Here is an 18795-nt window from a genome sequence, read left to right as displayed (position 1 = left end):
GTGAAGCTTTAGTTGGTCGAATGAAAAGGTTTAAAATGCAAATAGAAATATTAAGAATGATAAGTTTGAACTTTAAAAGCTTAGGTAGTGAGTTTTTTCTTCGAATTTCTTACTGTGAGGTTCTAGTATCATAAACATGTGAAATCCGTTTTAATGCTGTGCTTATAGTTAGTTTGAATTAAATTCTTTAAAATTATTTCTGAGTTACATGAACATTAATGGATATACTTCATTTGGATTAAAATAAAAACTTTCCTTTTTTATTACACAACGGGCTATCCATGCTGTGCCTACGACAGGTATTGAACCCCGGATTTTAGTGTCGTAAGTCCGTAGACATACCGCTGAGCCACTGGGGAACTTTTTTTATTTGAAGGCAAGGATTAATCTCAGTGAATCAAATGACTATCCCTCATTGCTTTCTTATAAACTTGTGAATTTTGTTTTATTTGTCACTAGATGGTACTACTGTTGACACATGGTAAATATTTTCTTACCGTAAAGATGATATAATACGGGATTTATAAATAATCTCCGTTACGTAGAATTAAAAAAGTATAGAATCATTTCACAAACTATCATTTGTAATTCCTACATTTGCGAAGTTCTCTTCTGTTTTTGTGAGTTTTTGTTCTAAGCTATTTGTTTTATTTTTCAGAAAATAAGATACTCGTACTTGAAGTTCAAACTTGTTTAGCACGTAGCCTAGGCCTAACCATCATCGTAACACTTACCAAACTTCGTTCACGAAAATAGGTGGTATTATGGTGACGAAACTATGTCCAAATTGTACTAAACAGGTAATGTAATGGATGTCATTTTCAATTTAGAGACATTAGTAACACTAACTGTAGTTCAGAATAATAAATAATGTTATTAATATTTTCGAACCAAATAAAGATGGATATATTTAATAGTAATAAAAGTAATAATGTTTCTTTGTTTTAAGTTCTGTTACGATTTACACTTTTAATCACTGTACTTGTAAAGGTACCGAGATGGTAAATTTTATGACAGCTGCACTTACCAGTGCTTGGCTTAAAAACAATTTACTCATTAACGAGACCCTGTTGATAGAAGCTCGCTCAAAGTCAGATTCGGACCAGTCAATGTTGTAACAAAATGGCACATTTTCCTTGACTGTACAGCATTTCACGTAGTTTCACCATATTATTTGGATAAACTTGAAAGTAGTAATTAACAGTAGTATTAAGTTTATTACACTGCAGGTGTTTGAAAGAAATCAGTTCAAAACTTTTCATAATCGTCACAGTGGAAATAAACCATTAAGTGATTTATAACTCAGTCTGAGTGTGGCAGCAGTTTGTTAGACTGAAATTGTTATATGCTAAAAATTAGGCCTAATGTTTAATTTTATTTAAAATTACTGAGATCAGTGTTCTAGCACTAGTTCAACCCTGAAGCAAATTATTGTCTACCCTAAATTTCATAATTACCTCCATTCAAATGGTGTTTTTTTAAAGATAGAACACAAATTGGCATTTAATCTAAATACCTGAACACACACATAATTGCTTCATTTTCAGATCCAGATCAAACACATTATAACAGTCAATCTCAAGTTATCTACATATACAATATCAGGTCAACTGCTAATTCAGAGCAAAATGTGTATACTATAGGTGGTTTTATTTGCTTACTTGGGGCTTTGAATGACCATTTTAAAATTTGTTAATCCTGAATGTAACATCTGCAATAACAATTTTGTTTCAAACAAGTCTTATTCATTGTGTTGTGTTCAGTTCTAGAATTCTACTTAACTTAGAAGCTTTAATCTAGTAAAACAAAAACTACCATATTTGTAGATATCCCAAATTCCAGGAACTTTTGGGAATCGTTTTGTTCTGTATAATCCCTCCCACACAAGACCAAAAGTCTCCAGGAAATGCAAAACTAAATATACTTCCCCTTTAAAGCCCTTAAATGTTTGTAAACATAGTAATAGGTAGGTCAATTTTAATTGATGTTTGTATGCACTATTAAGCAGTTGTTAAGCAAGATTGGTTGTGAGGAATGACATAGTTGAAAGTGATTGGTCAGTCACTTGTCTACTAAACATACAAGTTTATCATGATAGCAGTGGTTTAAAAGACTTAGCATTTTGAGGTCTAAAGGATTGTTTGCCTGAAATCAGTCTTGTAAAACTCGGATTGTCTGTACTTATGAGACTGTAAATGAAATATGGTTGAGGGTTTCAAGGAATAATGTAATTTCTTATTATATTGGAGTGATACAATTTGCATTTTAGTTGAAATAAATATAAATTCATAGGTTAGGATTGAGATGGAAGTCGGAACATCATTACATTAAATTCAGTATTGCTACAAAGCTTATATCTCAGCCAATGGAAATCTAAGTTATTCTAGTTCTGAAGTCTACATATGTGCATGATACCGTCAAAATGTTGTAGCTGTGATACTTTTGAATACTAGTTTAACTTAGTTTAAAAGAGTGCCAATACATTATGAGATATAAGTTTTCTAATTGCAGTGTGCATAATAAAGATTTATGTACATGATAATTCTGAATTATAATCTTGTGCATAGTTTTGTTATGTAATCATAAAGTTATTGTTTTAAGTAAGTTAATGGAGGAACTTAGCATGCATTATTTGTAAAGGTTTATATTATGTAACCTCTATACATTGTGTTGTATTTATTTACTAAGAAAACGGTTTGAGAGATACACATTATTGACAAATTAGAAGTATTTATAGCTGTTAACAAGGTTAATGCTGCATTGAGTGAAACTAAACTGTATGTGCAAAGGTGTTAAATGTTGTCCATATATTGAAATTTCATTTTGAGATTCCAAAGATATATATTTTATACTAACAGTTTAACTATAGCTGTAATTTCTACAATTACTTGTGTTAAGCACTAATTTGGTTTTATTAAATCTACACAGTTATTCACAATGAAATAAACACTTGTTTATTTGGGATTTAAAAATAATTTACCAATACTGACAACTGATTTTTCTCAATAATATCTATACAGTTTTAGAAAATGATAAATTGTGGTTTGCAGATGCTACACTTAATACTGGGATGCTGTAAGGCCTTTTGTGTGTATATAAATTACATCAGTGTTCTAGGTTACTTAGATATTATTAGATTTTATTTTTTACCAATTTGAAATGTAATTTTTTAAACTTAAATGAAACTCCAAGTTAAAGTTATGTGATTTTAGAATATTGAAATATCAATTGGTAACTAATTATCAGGGATAAAAAATAAAAAAAGAAAGTATTTTATGTTAACTTGTTAAAAACTGACTTAATTTGATTTGGGCGTTGAGTGGTGTATGTCAGTTTGTAGCCTAAGATTCCTAACAAACGAAAGTTAAGATGGTTTTACAAATTGTATTATTATTCATTGATCATAGTTAATTGTTTATGTGGTTACCTTTTATAAATACTGATTTATGGAATCGATATTCTTCAGTTGTATATCTGTTATGCTATCTAGGAGAGCTCTAAGAACTGGGGCCTGGCATGGCCAGGTGGTTAGCAAGCTTGACTTACAATCCGAGGGTCATGTGTTTGAATATTTTTCCCACTGAACATACTCACCCTTCTAGCCTTTGTGGTATTATAAGGTGATGGTAAATCTCGCTATTCATTGGCAAAATGGTTAAAAGTAGTCAGAGTTGGTGGTGGGTGGTAATGATTAGCTGCACTCTCTCTAGTCGTACATCAATAAATTGGCAATGGTAGCCTTCATTTAGCTCTGTGTAAAATTCAAAATGAAACCAATCTAAGAACCAGATTCATTGTTTTAGCCATGATTCAAATTTGTCTTCTGATTTGACTGATCAATGATGTTAAATCATTTGTGCTAATGCCAAACTGGGAGTTATTTAAAAACAAACTATTTAAATGTGAGAAGGTTTCCCATATTTATTTTTACTTGTATACATAACTGGCTGAGCATGTTTGAAATTAATTAGATGTAGAAATATTTTATCTTGTGTGTTCTAATATTTCATTACCTTTCTATTTCATGACATATCGAAGGGCTTCTGTTAATGCAGATGTGTGAGTATATATAACCCTCAAAATATTTTGGGGGGCATGTAAAACTTTCTTGTATACATGTACCATATGTTTAAAATTTCCTTCCTTAGAATACTACAAGAAAGTAATATTTATGTATCCATTTTAGATCCAAATTAATTTATATAATAAACAGTTTGCAGAGGGCTCTAATGTACATGTATCTAAACTTAATTTCTAAGAATATTGATTTCATGTCTGATTGCAGATCTGCTTATAATCAGTTTAATTTGTCAGTCGTGACCCACTAGACAAAAAAAAAAAAACAAAAGCTGTCATTTAAAAAAACAAAAACCTATGAAGATGCTCAAATATCTTAGTTAGGAATATCCCCTTCTAAACCAATACAGAAAATTGTTAAGAGATCTCTTTTAAAAGTTCCAGTTCTTTTCTGCCAACAGATCTCTAAACTAATAGGTTTATAGTAAAGTTTTAGTATTAGTGGACTGCTCCTTCTTGTTTTTGGACGAGATGACTTTTTGACCGCAGTACTGAGGTCTTTTGCAAGCAAAATCAAAGTTTCTGTGTATTTTCTTTTTGTTGGTTAGTGATAGTTTCTTTCTGTGTACTTGTCTCTTACATTGAGAAACAAGTACAAAAGAAAATATTTTTATCACAGGAGCATTTTTTATAAGTGCCATTATTATCGTTCATGTTTCTCAGATCTTTTCATAAACCATTGTTTCCAAAAATATAGGATCTGAATTAGCATCATTTTTATCATTAGGAATTTTCCCTGTATTAATTGTAAGAACTTATAAACCTGAACAATAATTTCAGGTTTTTATCTCAATAAAAATTTAAGCTAAGTTTCTTTCATGTTGCAGCTCATTTTTATTATTCATGCATTTCATGCAGTAAACATTTGAGTCCAGTTTGCTATGTAGAACTTAAAAATTCATTTTCCAACTTAATCATAGAATAGTTTCACTGATATTTATTATTCTTTTAATGGTTGCCTCTTTCTTTATAAATTAGTTCTTTATTTTTTCAATTTAAAAATGCACTTTTGATGAAACTAAAAGATCTTGGGGAAAAAAAAACTGTATTATTTGTAATCAAACAAATGATGTCAGAGTTTTAACTGTAATTTTTCCTGATTAGATAAGCCATTTACTGTTTCACTTGCATAATTTTCAGCAATTCCTGAAAGTTGCATATTAATAATTAGAACACTGTTTTTACTAACCATACAAGTACTTTGAATAAAAGCACCAAATTCAAGGGTGTTACAACGTCTGATCCTTATTCCAAAATTTTTGTGTTAAACATTTACTTGATTGTAATACTTGTAACTGATAGGTATAACAGCTGTGTAACTCGTTCAATTCTTTTTTTCTCTCTGTCTCTATGTCTTTAGGCTCAGTTCAATAAAGAAATGAATGCAATCAGATAAGATATATCACTTGAGAACTGAGTAAAAATATATTGGATTTGAACAAATTTTTACACAATATAAGTACTTTTAATCTACTTTAAACTATCCTGTGTAATAATTAAGGGATTTAAAATATGCATACTATTTTAATAGTTTAGTATTAAAAAATAAGAATTGTGGAATTAGGCTGTGTAAAAGATTTGGTAAAAATTCCTTGTGAAGAAGTACTATCACATATATATTATTGTTAGTTTGGAATACAGTCATGAAGAAGCCATCTTACTGTTAATCTTTTTTGCCATGATGTATTTCTTCTTTGTTTATTTTTTTATTTAGGCTTGTGTTTTTTATACATCTGTGAAATTAATATTATTTAGGCACTGACACAGTGTAAACAGGTTGAACCCAAGTTCGTTTGTTTAAGGTCTCTAAGGAAGTAAATACACGATAGTTATTGGTGACAGTATTTTTCTACTATTAACATTATATTCATGCTAAAGCTTCACTTTTTGTGATAAATGTAAGATTTTGTAACATTGTTTTGTATATATGTTGCCTTTTTTTTAGTGTGTGTACTTCTCACAAATTAACAGTTTTAAAAAATGAGATCTTTATTGGTATTTCTGTTGGGTAAGTCTACTGTATTTCTTCATATATCATATTCTCTTCTCCAGTTACTTCTTGTTTACACGTTTTATCATTTTCACTAAGAGATGTCTCTGTCTGTCCTCTACACTTATACAGTACAGTGATACATGACCCCACTAATTATCTTGACTCTTTCCTATGTTTTTTCAGTGTTATTCTCAATGATTTTTCCTTAATGCAACTTCTATCTGTGGTTATGCACATTACGACTTGTGTTATAGTGGCTCATACCAGGTTTCTTTAGTTGTCTGTTTTTCTACTGCAGCTGTTTCCGCATATCTTTTACTCATCACAGCCTGTCACGATCTGCATCTGTTCAAATGTGTTCCTCTTCCATTTTAGGAAGATCTTTCCCAGAAATGACTGCTTCCTGGTCACTGCCCACATTCTCAAAAGGTTTAGGTACTATCTGGTTAATCGTACGTTTGAAATTTTAATATATTTTTGCAATTTATTTAACATTGTCATAAATGAAGTATAAATGCAGTCTTGCACAGTCCAGTTTATTTGTAATTATTTCTAGGCCTTTTATTTAAATCTTCTTAGATTCTGATCAAATTATTTTACAAAACTTTACTGATTATGATACTTTCTCTGTGCAATTTTTTTGTTTTTTCTCTTTAATTCTCCTGAAAGTCAACCATACCATTCCTGAGATAAGTTTAGGTTTATGTTTGTCTCCTCAGTGCACCCAAACAAGATTTTGTTTGATTTGTATCACAGAGCTTTTCTTAGAGCAAATTTCCTCATAGTCCATTTCCACCATTTTTGTTTTAATGACACAATGGATATGCATAACTTTCTGGAATGAGTTTTAAGACAGTGGGTTCTCTATTGTATATCATGTCCAGATGCTCTAGTATGTACAAGCTATTGATGGGTATTTTGTCTTTGTAAGTACTCAGGTATACTTCTTCTATTCCTATAGGTGGTTTTGAAGACCAGAAAAGATGAAGTTGATAAGTAAAAACTGTGAAGTTTCTTCTTGTAGATCAGCTTTTTTTTTTCCATATATGATTAGGTAATATCTTTTGTGAAGGACGTGTTGAAGGCCATTTTCCTCCAGTTATCTGTTTACCTGATTCTCAGCCTGTACGTTGAATGTAGATGTGTGGCTGGCTTTAACCTGCATACACATACTTTCAAAAAATGCAGGGTCAGAAAGTTTTACTTGTAAGTGTTTCAGGTTAGCTATTGCTAATGTGCACCTATAAATTCAAAGTTTCTACCTTAATTGTTAATTGGTTTATAGCTCCCTCATAAGAATTTTCTTGTTTTCTTATCTTTATTTATCATCACCATAAAAATGATTGTCTTTGGTATCACATGGTCCAGAAATTAGGAAAAAATAAAATTTATAACTTGGAATAAAAATAAATTCAGTAAGTCCACACTTTTCTGTACATCTGTGTTCTTGTTTCTTTTTCTACACTTTAGCATATTGCATTATGACGGACAAATGTTTTAAATTGTGCTGTCAACTAGAAATACCCTTTAATGGTAATTTATGTCAGGGTAAAAATACATAATAAGAAAAATAGGTTCAAGTGTACAGAGCAATCTATCGAATTACTATGGAGTTTTATGTAGAATAAGAGAATTGATGTCATTGGAATAAATCGTAAACATTTGAACCTTGCAGTTTTTTGTTGTATATTGAGATATTTAGCTTCATGCGATATAACTCTGGACTAGTCCAGTTTTAATCTTTAATCATAGAAGTCCAATAATACCTACCTTCAATGCTAGATGTCAGCACCATGCACACATTTAACCTACTTGCAAATTGTTTCACTTTCTATCCAAAATGGCATCACGAAAAATTTTACAAAATGAAGAAGCATTAGAGTTATATTGTAGCAGCTAAAATACTTGGCAGTCAACAGGTTAACAGAATTTAGACTTTTACTTCAAGCAAGATGAAGTGAAAAAGTTAATTCTTAGGTAATATTTTAGGTACCAGTTGCTTGCAAAGCCTGTCCTTGTGGTCACCTGTTTCGCAGAACTGTTGGTGCCCATAAAGTGCCGGGCAGTAAGTCTGAAGAAAACGGAGAAGGTGAAGTGAAATGCCGTCGTACAGAACGGATACGACGGGAAAGACCTGACTACTTCAATGCTCTTCATTTTGAAAACCATCTAAAAAAAATCAGAAAGAGGGTCAAGCAACGATCAACAAACAGCACCAGCAGCTCGACTAATGAACAGGAAGGGGACTATTCTAATAGTGAGGAAAGTAATCCAGCTGGTCAGAAAAAGAGGGGGCGTCCTAAAGGCTCAGTAAACAAAAAAGAAAAGGATGAACCTAAACCAGGTAAAAATTTTTTCAATCATTCCTTAGAGATAAATCAAGCTTCTGGTGATAAGATGTTTTGCTTTTAGTGTGTGGTTTTTTAACTTTGTTCTCATTGCCTTGTTTTGTTATTCCTGTAAACACTGCATGTACATTTTCTTTACTGTGTATTTCATTCTTTTATAATTTCAGTTTAGTCATTATTTGTATTAAGCATGAACATTCATCAGGTCATTTTGTAGAAAAAAAAATATTTTTTTAACAATCTTAAGTTTTGTGCAGAGCTAAAATTTAAAAGGCTTAACATAATCTGAATTAAAATGTAACATTGATCACTGAAAAGGCTTAGCATGTTCTGGAAAGCACAAAATTGAAGCTTTATTTTATTTGTATTTTTCCTGGATATCATTCACAAATGTTCATGCTTTTGTTACTGTTTGGGGTTGTGTTTTTTTTTCATTAAAAATAATTCTACTGTTTTGTTTTGTTGCCTTGTTTATCTGAATTAGTTTTCTTTGACCTTGCTGTATAATTTTCTTTTAAAAGTTATGCATGCACAAACCTTTATTCATGTTGTTTTCTTTTTATCTTTGGTTTATTAATTTTATCAGAAGAAAGTTCAGTTTTTACTTGTGTTTCAATTAGTATTAATTCTTTTGTTGTTTTTTCTTTAAAATAAGCTCTGCAATTCTGGCAATTCTCCTTGTCTTCTGGACTGTCTGATTGTTATCAGTGGTGTTCCCCTTGATGTAGATTCCTGTACGTGGTGAGGGGACCTCCCAGAGAAGGTTCTGTACTTTCAGTTTACCTCCTCTGGAATCTAAACATTCACCTGCATGTTTGACGTGCATGGTGATCCGTGAAGGGGAGGAGAGGATCCTGGTGGTTGAAGGGTTCATTTCCAACACACCATTTTGGCCTTGAATTCCTGTAGACGGGTGGTCTTGGGGTGGCCTCCCTAAGATCAGTTGACTAGTTCATTTGGGCCAGGGTCAACTGAGTGCCAGTGTAGGATGTCCTCAATGGGTGTAGTGAACATTATGTTTGATACTGATGTTTGGGTATAGTGCTCACGAAACCCTGGCGTCGCTGCAGTGACATTATATGGCACTGTAGTGCATCCCCTTGTAGGGCTCCATGGTGGGTAGGGTTAGTGGGCACTGAAATATTCTTTTTTTATTATGGATACCCCTCAAATAAAAAATAAACAAACATGACAGCATAGAGAAAAATCCAACTACTGGCAAACGACCATGTATTGATGAATCTGTGCGGTCAAACTCACAAGTTGAATCTGTCCTGTAGTTTTTAATTATACATTCTTTAACTGTAAAACCTTTAGGGCAGATGTCTCCATTTTTTATTCAGAAGTGTTTGGAAGGGCTTGCTGGCTCTCTTAAATGAGTAAAAAAGTTACAGTCTGGGGACATTTTAGTGGAAACATCTTCATCACAATGTTCCAAACTCTTGAAATCAAAGGCCATTGGTGATATACCCATTGAGGTTACTCCTCACACAACTTTGAATTCTTCCAGAGGAGTTATAGTTGAGAGAGATTTAAAGACCATTCCTTAGTCAGAGATCCTTGCAGGTTTCACCAGCCAAGGTGTTACAGCTGTGTGCCAAATTTTTACTTGTAGAGACAGGATTATGGAACCGACAAATGTTCTGATATTAACTTTTACAACATCATGTCCTCCTACCACAATCAAGGCAGGATATCTGAATTGTAAGGTATGGCCTTATATTCCTAATTCTCTTAGATGTTTTCATTGTCAATGATTTGGTCATTCGAAAACATCTTGACATGTGCCCTTTGTGCTGGTAAAGACCATGATACTTTTGAATGCCAACTAGAACTGCATTGTATTAACTGTTATGGTCAATATCCTTCCTATTTTACTTCTTGCCCTAAATGGGTAGAAGAGAAAGAAGTACAACATCTAAAGACAGTTCACAATATTGCTTATCCAGAGGCTTGGAAATTACTATTCCCAATTCCATCTTGGACTTATGCTGCTGTAATCCATTCTACTACTACAGTAGGAGTCCAGACAGACCTTTCTCTGCCTCCTACAGAATCCTTAACAGCACATTTTAATCTGGTACCCTCCAAAATCAAAAAAGTTAACAAATCAGTATCTACTTCTATCTTTATCCCTACCACATCTTCCAGTTTTTGCCCAACTTCACTTTGTTCAAGCTCAGATGTTTCCATGGGGTCTTCCTCTCTTCACACCCCAAAAATTAAACAAGCCATTTGTTCACGCACTCAATCACTGGAAAGTATGCCTACAAACGTCATCCTGTCTACTCGGTCCAGAGCAGGATCAATAGAGGGTAACAGACCCACATCCAGTAAAGAAAAAAATGAGATCACAAGCAGAAGGTCTCTTTGCCATATTCTCCTCCAAAATAAATAAAAATGGCCACACTAATCCAATGGAACTGTTGAAGTTTTCAATCAAATATGAATGACATCAAGGGTTTGATTGACTTTTATCATCCCAAATGTCTTTCTTTGCAGAAAACATTTTTAAAACCTACTAATACAGTCACAATTCGACAATACTCCTTATACCAAAATGACAGGTCTTGTGTAAGACAAGGACATGGAGGAGTAGCACTGCTGGTTGATCACCATATGCCCACCTAGTCCTTGTCATTGAATATGCCCTTGGAGGCTGTAGCCATCCGTACCTCCTTGGGTTGCATCATCACTGTTTGCTCTCTGTACCTTACCCCTGGAAAAAATTATAGTCCATCAGACTTTGATGCCCTCATTGAGCAACTATCAACCCCCTTTTTAATTTTGGAGAATTTTAATGGGCATATTCCTCCTTGGGGTGGTTCTAGTATTGATGTGAGGGGTTGTGCTATAGAGCATATGCTCTTGAATCCCACACAACCTGTCTTTTTTCAATACTGGCTCTTACACTTATTTTCATGCATCCAGTCAGTAATTTACTGATATAGACCTTTGTATCTGCTCCCCTTTGCTTTTCTTGGGAGGTTGACATTGATCCATGTGGAAGTGATCATTTTCCTAACATATTAAGTGAAATTGGCCATGGTCGGTGCCACCCGACCCGTGTGCCTCAGTGGAAGTTGGACCAGGTCAACTGGCCCTCTTATACTGCTCTCTCAGAAGTTGATCCTGCCAACTTTTGCAAATCATTGATAGATGATTTTGTAGCAGCAGTAACTAACTGTATTGTCCAAGCAGCTGCTCAGTGCATCCCCAAAACCTCAACATCTTTCCCACTGCATCCCTGTCCTTGGTGGAATTCTGTTTGTTATATAACACAAAAGGCTCAGAAACATGCTTGGGATAAACTTCATAAATATCCCATGCTTAAAAACCACATTACATTTCAGCAAGCCTGTGCACATGCTTGGCAAGTTAGATGTCAAAGCCAGAAGGAATCTTGGATTAAATATACCTCCAGCATTTCTTCAACCACCAGTTCAGAGATCATATGGAACAAGATCTGGAAGATGAGTGGATGGTATACTTCTGCTCCATCTGTATCTTAACATCTCATGGCCATTAAGTTGCTGATGCTCAGATCATTGTCAATACTTTTGGTGAATGTTGCTCTCGTGTATCTAGCTCTTCAAACTCATCTCCTTTCTTCTTAGCTATTACGCAAGTTGAACATCTGCTTCTTCCCTTTTCGACTGATCATCCCTATGACTACAATCGCCCTCTTACACTAGTGAACTCAAACTTGCATTTCATTGGTCTGGCAATACATCAATTGGACTTGATGATGTACATTATGAGATGTTATGCCACCTTTCTCCTGGCTGTTTTTAACTGGATATGGCAGGAGTATGTCTTTCCTGATGCTTGGCACCAAGCTATTGTACTCCCTATTTTTAAACCTGGCAAGAATCCAATAATTTCTTCAAATTACCATCCCATTGCTTTGATGAGTTGTCTCAGTAAGACCTTAGAGAGGATGATTAATGCTCATCTTGTTTGGTTCCTTGAATCAAACAACCTTCCCTCACCCACTCAGTGTGGGTTCCCAAGAGAATGCTCCACACTAGACCTCTTAATTTACCTTGAAACATCAGTCAGAGAAGCCTTTTTGAAATGACAACATCTTGTTTCTTGTTTTTTATTATTTAGAGAAAGCTTATGGTACAACATTGTAGATATAGTATCTTGCGAGACCTTCACTCATACAGATTGCATAGCAATTTGCCACTTTTTATTAAGCATTTTCTAATGAACTGCTGATTTCAGGTCCGTGTAGGCTCAGCACTCTCCAGTTTTTTCCACATGAACTTAGAGTCCCTCAGGGCTGTGTTCTAAGTGTCACACTTTTCATTTTAAAGATTAATGCCATCAGTGAACAGCTACCCTCTACAGTTGCAAATGGTCTTTTCATTGATCTCTTTCACATCTCATTTCAGTCATCAGATATGAGGTTTATTGAGTGGCAGCTACAAATTGCAATCAATCATATACTTAAGTGGACCACAGCAAATGGTTTTCAGCTTTCTCTCTCTGAAACTGTTTGTGTACATTTCTGCTGCCAACGGGGTATTCATCCAGGTCCAGAACTTCGTATTGATGAAATTGTACTTCCTGTCATCTCTGAGGCAAAGTTTTTAGGTCTTATATTTGACTGTAAATTAAACTTTATTTCTCATATCAAGCAACTTCATGTCAAATGTATAAGAGTACTGAACATCCTCCATGTCCTCTCTTCCACCTCTTGGGGAACGGATTGATACTCCATGCTTAAAATTTATCATGCCCTTATCCAATCTAAACTTGACTGTAGGTCTATGGTTCTGCTAGAACCTCAGCACTGAAAATGTTGGATCCTATCCACCATCAAGAGCTTTGGCTTTGCACTGGGGCCTTTCATACTTCTCCAGTCCAAAGTTTGTACGTGGAGTCTCATGAATCCCCTCTGTATATTCGCCATTTACAACTGTCTCTTATGTATGCTTCCCAAATTTTGATCTTTACCACAGCATCCTACTTGGGGTTGTGTTTTCCATCCTGAGTGGGCCACACCTTTCTATAATAGAAAATCTGTCATTGTTCCTTTTAGCCTTCGTATCCAATCCAAAAAATTGGATCTATCTTTAAATAGCATAGCAGTATCAACAGATTGGTATCTTCCACCTTGGCTAATTACTGTCCCCAACTGTGACCTATCTTTGAGTCATCTGTGGATGCAGATACTCATGATTGGAAATATCACTCTTTATTTGTTGAACATCTTTTAAATGATCCATCCATTCCCATATATACAAATGGTTCAAAATCAGGTGACTCTGTAGCCTCACCGTGGTTTGTTACTGTTTGGTTGTAGCACACAGAATTCCCTCTACAGCTTCTGTGTTCATTGCTGAATTGTATGCCATTTCTTTTGCCCTGAATCATATTGAAATTATGCAATATACAAATTGTGCAATCTATACTGATTCACCCAGCTGTATATTGGCCCAGACATCATTTCATGTTAGTTACCATCCTATTCTTATCAATATCCAAAAAACTGGCCCATCTATCTCTGTCCAGTTTTTGTGGATACCAGGTCATGTTGGTATTCATGGGAATGAGCTAGCTGACAAAGCAGCAAAGTCTATCTGCTCTAGCTCTGTCACCACTGTACCTGTTCCATACATGGACAGTCTTCCAGTTATCGAAATCTGACTATACATCAGTTGGCAGTCGAGCTGGAATGAGCAACAAAATAATAATGTTTTCAAATCAAGCCTTCTTTAGCTCTTTGGCCATCTTGTTTCTGTAAAGATTGTGTTAGCTAGGCTACACATTGGTGACAGTTTTATAAATCACCACTTCCTTTTATCTGGTACTGATGCACCAATCATACATATTTTATTATCATGCCGTCATTACAACCAAGAACAACGACACCATTTTAAACATATTTTTAAGGTAGGTTTGCCCTTGGCATTAGCCAGTGTCATAGGTGATACTGCCCACCTCACTCATATTTTTACATTTTTAAGAGCCATTTATCTTTTTAACGTAATTTAAGGTTTTTATTGGACTATATACTATTTTAGCATGATTTCTTTTACACATTTTAACATCTATTTTGACCTGAACCCAGGACTGGAAAGGCCAACTTTAGGTGACTAACAGTAAGTTTAAACTCAATACTTCAGTCTTCCTGGCAGGTCTTAATTTTACAGATTTTACATATTTTTACCTTAATTTCTATCTGTCATTATAGTATACTACATCTTGTTTGGCACAGATAGCCTTGTAGCTTTGTGCCAATAAACATAAAATACCTACCTACCTACTTATTAGTGGTGTTACATTTTATTGTCTTTTTAAAGCTGGTCCATTAAAGGTGAGTTGGTTTGTAAAATTGACAAATACATATACTAGAGTGAGTACCCTTAAGTTTAATGCCTGAGTGTCATAAAAGTAAATAATGTTTGATGTCATAAATAATTATAGTAAAATATTTGACAGTGGGTTACTATTAATCTTTGTTTTTACAGTTTAGTTTGAGGGGGTATATCTTATGTGCTGTTTTTTATTTGTAATTTATTTTTGTGGTCATTATGTTACTAATACTTTTTAACTACTATTTTAATAGACCTGTTGATTGATCTATCTGCAGAAGATAGACCAATGTTGTTTTGAAATATGAAATATGTTCCCCCCCCAAATACAACCCCTCCATTGTGCTTGTATATAATTGCCTTTCAATTTACTAATATATAAATATATTTGAAGAAAACTAGAAATTATTAGAGGTTGAATATTAAAGTGATTTTAATGGTCTTTGTCCTGCCATTTGACCTCGTATGGAAACCATATTTGGTTATATTAGTTCAGGTATTAATAGAATAAATCATACAAATATAATTAATATATCAAAACATTATATGCAGATACCCTCCAACAGATAGTAAGGGTTTATTAAGCTTTCCAGATAAATTAAAGTTTTCCAGTAAATCATTCAAATAACTATAGAAATTTAGTGCAGTAGTGTAGAAAAATGTCAAAATTGTGAACCATCAAGTCTTTTTAGGCCTAAAAGAAATGCTAGAATCATGATTGATTGCAAATACATGCTGTCATTTCTTGAAACCCGAATCTCAATGTGTTCTACGAAGGGCTAACTAAAAATGAACTTCAATAAAAAATATCTGCATTATATTATGATTTAAAAATTTTTGATGTGTTTAAAACAATGTATAGAAATGTATGAATTTTATGATTGGAGAGCCTCGAGTGCATCATCTTATGTACGATTGATAAATCTGATATCTAGTCATATGAAGTGTGTCCTCTTTAGTTTGGTTAATACCTGCTAGGGGGCTACATCATCTTATGTACGATTGGTAAATCTGATATCAAGTCATATGATGTGTGTCCTCTTTAGTTTGGTTAATACCTGCTAGGGGGCTACGTTATTTATTACAGTTATTATATGTTCATATAAATTGAGCTAGTAAAGTGACTTTTTAGTTTCATTCCAAAAGTATTTGTTTACACATGATTGAGTATTATCTGTGGATTGCAATGTTGTCAACATAATTTATTTTAAAAACAATATATAATGTATTTTTAAATCTGTCATTACCATCTTCTATTGGTTAGGAAAGGTAAGAAAACTCTCAAAGAGTTACATAAAAAAAATATTTTATTTCTTGATATAAAATTTTTAGATGTGGTAATTAATTACAGAGCCTGTGATTATGTTTTATTTATAATTCAATCTGTTTTCTTTTCATAATCAATTATGAAAAAAAATACAAATACAAGAAGGCCAGTTTTCTTACAATCATCCATAGGAAATGCAATATTATACTGTTTTGATTATTAGAGTAATAGATACATTTGAATATCTTATCCTCCATACTCCAGTTGTAGTCGAAAAAGAAGAAGATGTAATGGGAAATATTTCTCCTGAGAAGGTACTACAGTACTCAATTATCCTGGCAGAAATAAATAGAAAACTTTGTGGACAGCAGCTCAAAATCTAAGTTAAATCTGTGAGGAGTATGGAACACGGTCTTTTTGTGAAGTGGTTCACAGTTGACACCCATAATTGTGTTTTAGTATATTTGTAGCATAGTTTGTGCATATTATTGTATATATTTTATCTGTAAATAACACATCTCTTGATGTCGATGGTATTTAAGGGAAACATTGTGTACATTGTATTTATACGTGCGTACCACAGCATGTGTGTGCGTAACTTTTCCATAAAGAAAATTGTTTTTATGTATTCTTTACCTTTAACCAGTTTATTTGTATACATATGGATTAATATGTATTTACATATGTTTGTACTTTGAAGTACGTCAAATTGTACACGTGTGTGAAAACAAATTTTTATATTGCTTTTAACATTTATGCATGAAAAAAAAAATTTAACTGCATTATGTACACAGCATATGTATGCAAAACTTTTCTGTAATAAAATTTTTTTATGTATTCTTTAACTTTAACCAATTTCTTTATATACATATGAATTAAAATGTATTTACGTATATTTATACTTTGAAGTGTGTTGAATTGTACATGTGCATCAAAACAAACATTTATGGGTAAAAACAAAATACAATGGTACTGTGTATTGTTTTACTGTACTGGTTTCTGTGTCACGTGTTATGTTGCAATATTAATATTTTTTTATTTTTGGGTGTTTGGAAGGAGTTATGTTGTAATAAACTGTATTATTTTCAATCTTAAAACATCTCTGATGTATTCTTTTTGCAAAAGCAGTTTTAAACAGTGTTTATTATTTAGTAGTACTTACATAAGAGAACGTTTTTAACCCCAATAAAATGACAGGCAGTATTTAAGAATGTGTAGAAACCTGTACTATATTCAATAAAGAATTTTATTATCACTTTTGGAGATAAGAAGCTGAGGCAGAAAACATACATTATCAGTGTTTATTATATTTTAAAATCAGATTTACTCAGTTTATTTGACTTGGTTTCTTACAAGTTTTGAAATATGATTTTGTTACCGACCAAAACAACTATAAGTACAATGATGTATGTATTTTATTTGTACTATCTCAAATAAATATTTAATTAATGTTGTTCCATTTTATAATTTCATTACATACCTAATTAATGTTCTCTGCATCCCTGAGGTTTTAGAATATTCTGTAATGGTAAAAAAAATGGTATTATGATTAAAGAAATCAAAATTATGTAAGTATGATTGTAAACTTGTTTAATTTTTCTATTGTTTTAAAGAAAATGCCAACTTAAGAATGTTTTAAAGTTGTCAAACCAATAGAATGACCTGATACCATGATGTTCTTGGTAATTGTGACGTCACAGATCTATTTACTAACATCTCAACTGCAAATACCCTCCGTTTCACCAACCAGTAGTTGTTGAATGATGACTCTGTGACATACAGAAGTGATATGAAGACAGAATCAATTTCAGAACTAACCACAGTTTGTCCACAGTCTATGTACGTTCAATGAAATAACTGTTCCTACATGCCATGAGATCACCTCTCTTCACTTTTAGCAAATATTTTTGTTGAAGAATTTAAATAGAGATTTTTATGGACAAAAACCCCATCATCTTGGATATTACATTGAAGATGCATTTATTATCTGATTCCCTAGTCATGAAAAGTAATTAGTCTCCTTACAACAACTTAACTGTATGAACTACATGTTATATTTCACAGTAGAAATATGGAACAGTAACAGCCCATCGTTCCTTGACATTTATATCAGCAGACAGAACAACAAACTCATTACAAATTTGTACACAAAACCAACTTTATACTCACAGATACCTGCAGTTCCAACCTGACTGTCCACCTTTTGTTGATCACAATGTTATTAAGTGTTTCAGAAACAGAGCTGGAAACATTTGTGAAGAAAATCCACCAAAATTGAATGGCAACACTTTGTACATTGTTTTAAACAGAATGTGTGCCCTTTTAGTTTCATTAGCAGTAGCTTTGATAACATAAAAACATAAAATGATACAACAAACGTAAATCACTGTTTATCTCCTGTATGTGCAAAACCTGAGGGGGTTAATCATATGTGTAGCCAACAAAAGATTAATGTTGATGTCAGCTGGAAACCTTACAGAACACTCACGTCTGTGTTTGTTGGTTAATGTCAATTGGAAATCTTACAGAACACTCAGATTTGTGTTTGTAGGTTGATGTCAGCTGGAAACCTTACAGAACACTCACGTCTGTGTTTGTTGGTTAATGTCAGTTGGAAACCTTACAGAACACTCAGATCTATGTTTGTCGGTTGATGTCAGCTGGAAACCTTACAGAACACTCACGTCTGTATTTGTTGGTTAATGTCAGTTGGAAACCTTACAGAACACTCAGATTTGTGTTTGTAGGTTGATGTCAGCTGGAAACCTTACAGAATACTCACGT

The 18795-nt window shown here is 33.2% G+C and overlaps 1 protein-coding gene across 2 annotated transcripts; it reads left to right on the top strand.

Moving 5' to 3' along the window:
• The first annotated feature begins 460 nt into the window (after positions 1-460).
• Positions 461-17464, top strand: LOC143231075 (uncharacterized). Of its 2 annotated transcripts, XM_076465610.1 has the most exons (4): positions 461-481; positions 659-800; positions 8060-8414; positions 16276-17464. In XM_076465610.1, exons 2-4 carry the CDS (start codon positions 765-767, stop codon positions 16392-16394), a joined length of 510 nt encoding a protein of 169 aa, XP_076321725.1. In that variant the 5' UTR covers positions 461-481; positions 659-764; the 3' UTR covers positions 16395-17464. The 2 variants fall into 2 exon arrangements, with proteins under 2 accessions (XP_076321725.1, XP_076321726.1); XM_076465611.1 differs by lacking the exons at positions 461-481; positions 659-800 and adding an exon at positions 7056-7276.
• The last annotated feature ends 1331 nt before the right edge of the window (positions 17465-18795 follow it).

Source organism: Tachypleus tridentatus, chromosome 10, assembly GCF_004210375.1.
Source record: "Tachypleus tridentatus isolate NWPU-2018 chromosome 10, ASM421037v1, whole genome shotgun sequence".
Classification (NCBI taxonomy): Eukaryota; Metazoa; Arthropoda; class Merostomata; order Xiphosura; family Limulidae; genus Tachypleus; species Tachypleus tridentatus.
This window is presented reverse-complemented; position numbering and strand designations above follow the sequence as displayed.